The following is a 4634-nucleotide window of genomic DNA, read 5'->3' as shown; positions in this document are numbered from 1 at the left end:
AACAGTGGATGTTTGTATCATGGCCATACCGAGCAGACAAGAGACGGCCCAGTCCACAGGATATCCACTGTTCCATGTACATATGGATATATGCACTGAATTAAGGAAAATGAAAGCCTTGGAAATGACATAACAGCAATTCGGTACTTGAGATACTTGACAGTGTATTCAAAGTGCTGTGTTGAAATATCAAGTAGCAAAAAGAGTGACGCTCAGGTTCATTATCAGGAGCAATAAAGTAAAGAAAACTAGAAAGAAGGAGGACGGGGTTTGGGGAATTTGGAGAAAGCATTTCCTCCTTCCTTCTCTAAACCGATTTCAGTCCTTAGGCCGCAACCCTAGAAGAAGAAGCGAAACGTTGAAAACAGATATGTTGTTGTGTTTTTGTGGAAAGAAGCGGTTCATTGGCCTCCAGCCTCTGAGATTAGTTGTGCAGAACAGTAAGAGGAGTCAGACAAATCTGGGCCAGTGAGACCTCGGGATCCAGTGTTGTTCAAAACACACAGGCTGAGTGTAACAGTCCTGACCTGTTTTATGTTGTTTTTTATGTGTTTATGGTCAGGGCATGTGTTTTGGGTGGGCAGTCTATGTTATCTGTTTCTATGTTGGTTTTGGGTGACCTGGTATGGCTCTTGATTAGAGGCAGGTGGTTTGCGTTTTCCTCTAATTAAGAGTCATATTTAGGTAGGCGTTGTCACAGTGTTCGTTGTGGGTGATTGTCTTCCGTGTCTGTGTAATTGTTTGCACCATACGGGACTGTGTACGGTTTGTTCGGTTTGTGTAGTCTAATGTCCTATTCGTGCGTTCTTCTTGTTTTATGTGAGTGCGTCGTATAGGTCTGTCTACACCGTTTGTTGTTTTGTTAGTTTAGTTAAGTTCGTGTTTTCGTTTAATAAAATATGTGTTCAAACTCCACTGCGCCTTGGCTCGATCACTACTCCACCTCTTCTTATGAAGAGAGAGAGGACAGCCGTTACAGAATCACCCACCATACCAGAGCCAAGCAGCGGAGTCAACGGAGTAAGGGACAGGAAAAGAAGGAGCAATGGACATGGGACGATATATTGGACGGAAAGGGTTGCTACACTTGGGAGGAGATCCTGGCTGGTAGGGATCGCCTCCCATGGGAACAGCTGGAGGCACTGAGAAGAGCAGAGGCTACCGGAGAGAGGAACCGGAGCTATGAGGGAACGCGTCTGGCACGGAAGCCCAAAAAGCCCGTAAGTAATTCCCAAAAATTTCTTGGGGGGGGGCTAGAAGGTAGTGGGCCAAGGGCAGGTAGGAGACCTGCGCCCACTTCCCAGGCTTACCGTGGAGAGCGGGAGTACGGGCAGGCGCCGTGTTACGCAGTAGAGCGCACGGTGTCTCCTGTACGAGTGCATAGCCCAGTGCGGGTTATTCCACCTCCCCGCACTGGTAGGGCTAGATTGGGTATTGAGCCAGGTGTCATGAGGCCGGCTCAACGCGTCTGGTCTCCAGTGCGTCTCCTCGGGCCGGCATACATGGCACCGGCCTTACGCATGGTTTCCCCGGTTCGCCTACATAGGCCGGTGCGGGTTATTCCACCTCCCCGCACTGGTCGGGCGACCGGGAGCATTCAACCAGGTAAGGTTGGGCAGGCTCAATGCTCAAGAGTGCCAGTACGCCTCCACGGTCCGGTATTTCCGGCGCCACCTCCCCGCCCCAGCCTAGTACCTACAGTGTCTACACTACGCACTAGGCTACCAGTGCGTATCCTGAGCCCTGTTCCTCCTCCACGCACTCTCCCTGTAGTGCGTGTATCTAGCCCGGTGCCTCCAGTTCCGGCACCACGCACTAAGCCACCTGTGCGTCTCCAGAGCCCTGAACACACTGTATCTTCTCCCCCTACTAATCCTGATGTGCTTGTCCTCAGCCCGGTGTCACCAGTGCCGGTACCTCGCATCAGGGATAGAGTAGGCTTTGAGAGTACAGTGTGCCCTGTTCCTGCTCCCCGCACTAGTAGGAAGGTGCTTATCATTAGCACGGTGCCTCCAGTTCCGGCACCACGCACCAGGTCTACAGTGCGCCGTATCCGGCCAGAGCCATCCGTCTCACCAGCGCCATCTGAGCCATCCGTCTCCCCAGCGCCATCTGAGCCATCCGTCTCCCCAGCGCCATCTGAGCCATCCGTCTCCCCAGCGCCATCTGAGTCATCCGTCTGCCAGGAGCCTGCAAAGCCGCCCGTCTGCCATGAGCCTGCAAAGCCGCCCGTCTGCCATGAGCCTACAGAGCCATCCGCCAGACAGGAGCCGCTAGAGCCGTCAGCCAGACAGGAGCCGCTAGAGCCGCCCGCCAGACAGGATCTGCCAGAGCCGCCAACCAGACAGGATCTGCCAGAGCCGCCAACCAGACAGGATCTGCCAGAGCCGCCAACCAGACAGGATCTGCCAGAGCCGCCAACCAGACAGGATCTGCCAGAGCCGTCAGAGAGCCATGAGCAGCCAGAGCCGTCAGAGAGCCATGAGCAGCCAGAGCCGTCAGAGAGCCATGAGCAGCCAGAGCCGTCAGAGAGCCATGAGCAGCCAGAGCCGTCAGAGAGCCATGAGCAGCCAGAGCCGTCAGAGAGCCATGAGCAGCCAGAGCCGTCAGAGAGCCATGAGCGTCGAGAGCCGTCAGCCTGCCATGAGCGTAGAGAGCCGTCAGCCTGCCATGAGCGTAGAGAGCCGTCAGTCTGCCATGAGCATCGAGAGCCGTCAGCCTGCATGGACCTGCCAGAGCCGTCCAGCCAGGACCTGCCAGAGCCGTCCAAACAGGACCTGCCAGAGTCCTTCAGCCGGGATCTGCCCCTTGTCCCGGTGCTGCCCCTTGTCCCGGTGCTGCCCCTTGTCCCGGTGCTGCCCCTTGTCCCGGTGCTGCCCCTTGTTCCGGTGCTGCCCCTTGTCCCGGTGCTGCCCCTTGTCCCGGTGCTGCCCCTTGTCCCGGTGCTGACCCTTATTCCGGTGCTGGTCCTTATCCTGGTGCTGCCCCTTGTTCCGGTGCTGCCCCTTGTCCCGGTGCTGCCCCTTGTCCCGGTGCTGGCCGTTTATTTAGGGGAAGGTAGTTTTAGGGTGGTCAGTGGAAGGGGTAGACAGAAGAGGGGAGTGACTATGGTGGTGTGGGGAGAGCGTCCTGAGCCGGAGCCACCACCGTGGTCAACTGCCCACCCAGACCCTCCCCTGGACTTTGTGCTGGTGCGCCCGGCGTTCGCACCTTGAGGGGGGGGTTCTGTAACAGTCCTGACCTGTTTTATGTTGTTTTTTATGTGTTTATGGTCAGGGCATGTGTTTTGGGTGGGCAGTCTATGTTATCTGTTTCTATGTTGGTTTTGGGTGACCTGGTATGGCTCTTGATTAGAGGCAGGTGGTTTGCGTTTTCCTCTAATTAAGAGTCATATTTAGGTAGGCGTTGTCACAGTGTTCGTTGTGGGTGATTGTCTTCCGTGTCTGTGTAATTGTTTGCACCATACGGGACTGTGTACGGTTTGTTCGGTTTGTGTAGTCTAATGTCCTATTCGTGCGTTCTTCTTGTTTTATGTGAGTGCGTCGTATAGGTCTGTCTACACCGTTTGTTGTTTTGTTAGTTTAGTTAAGTTCGTGTTTTCGTTTAATAAAATATGTGTTCAAACTCCACTGCGCCTTGGCTCGATCACTACTCCACCTCTTCTTATGAAGAGAGAGAGGACAGCCGTTACACTGAGTCTTAAATGGCACCCTATTCCCCACATAGTGCATTACTTTTGACCAGGACCCTTAGGGCTTTGGTCAAAAGTAGTGCTCTATATACACTCTTAGAAGTAAAGGTGCCTGGTAGAACCTTTTGGGTTGCCACACCGGCGGAACCTTGCAAGTTGAAAAAGGTTCCTCGAGGAACGCCTCTGAAAAGGGTCTTCGAGGAACCCCTGTGTAAAGGTTTGAACCGGAACCTTTTTGTGATGGGAGCGATTCAATTTTGAACCTTTTTAATAATATATGGTAGAGGTGGCAGCCTATCAGATTGGAGGCATGGCTTATTGGAGGAGTGGCTTTCTGATAGTTATTTTTGGTCACCCGTTAACATAAATGTCATTGCTGTTCGTCATGTTTAGTTTGTACACTGCAAATTGAAAATATTTCTTGAACATTTATGCATATTACATATTCTAATATAGTATTAATAATATTAATATTGCTAATTACATACAGTAATAAAGTAATAACTACTGATGATGAAATTAAGCTTAATGAAACGTTGAGCATTTCCAGCCAATTGTGTCTAAAATAGGTTCATTACGCTAGGCATTGATCAACACACAGTGTACACTAGCTTATGGTCAAATAATTTAGAACAGACAAATTATAGATGACGTCGCAGTGTATCCTTTTTGTCTTCTACCAAACCAATCAGGTAGTTGTTTGACGTAACGAAGCTTTGGACGTCATTGATCATGTGCTTCTAATGAAGTGATACAAGCATCGGCATACTGTTCGAAATAAACTGCTTAGCTATTTTGACACAGAGCTCCGGTATCAAACGTAATATCACTTGTGGTCCCGTGTGGTTCAGTTGGCAGAGCATGGCACTTGCAACACCAGGGTTGTGGGGTTGATTCCCACAGGGGACCAGTACTCACAATTATGAAAATGTGGGCACTCACT

The 4634-nt window shown here is 51.5% G+C and overlaps 1 protein-coding gene across 1 annotated transcript; it reads left to right on the top strand.

Moving 5' to 3' along the window:
• Nucleotides 1-363: 363 nt before the first annotated feature.
• Nucleotides 364-3629, top strand: LOC139534167 (sporozoite surface protein 2-like). Its single transcript, XM_071333009.1, has 2 exons — nt 364-1220; nt 1895-3629. Exons 1-2 carry the CDS (start codon nt 1183-1185, stop codon nt 3213-3215), a joined length of 1359 nt encoding a protein of 452 aa, XP_071189110.1. The 5' UTR covers nt 364-1182; the 3' UTR covers nt 3216-3629.
• Nucleotides 3630-4634: the final 1005 nt, after the last annotated feature.

The sequence above is a fragment of the Salvelinus alpinus genome, chromosome 11, assembly GCF_045679555.1.
Source record: "Salvelinus alpinus chromosome 11, SLU_Salpinus.1, whole genome shotgun sequence".
Lineage (NCBI taxonomy): Eukaryota > Metazoa > Chordata > Actinopteri > Salmoniformes > Salmonidae > Salvelinus > Salvelinus alpinus.
The sequence above is the reverse complement of the archived record's forward strand: the minus strand, read 5'-3'. Positions and strand labels throughout refer to the sequence as shown.

Bases quoted from the DNA above. Each gene is read 5' to 3' on its own strand.
- LOC139534167 (XM_071333009.1), top strand. From the start codon at position 1,183: ATGAGGGAACGCGTCTGGCACGGAAGCCCAAAAAGCCC. The intron at 1,221-1,894 runs GTAAGTAATTCC...GCTTGTCCTCAG, and splicing joins CACGGAAGCCCAAAAAGCCC to CCCGGTGTCACCAGTGCCGG.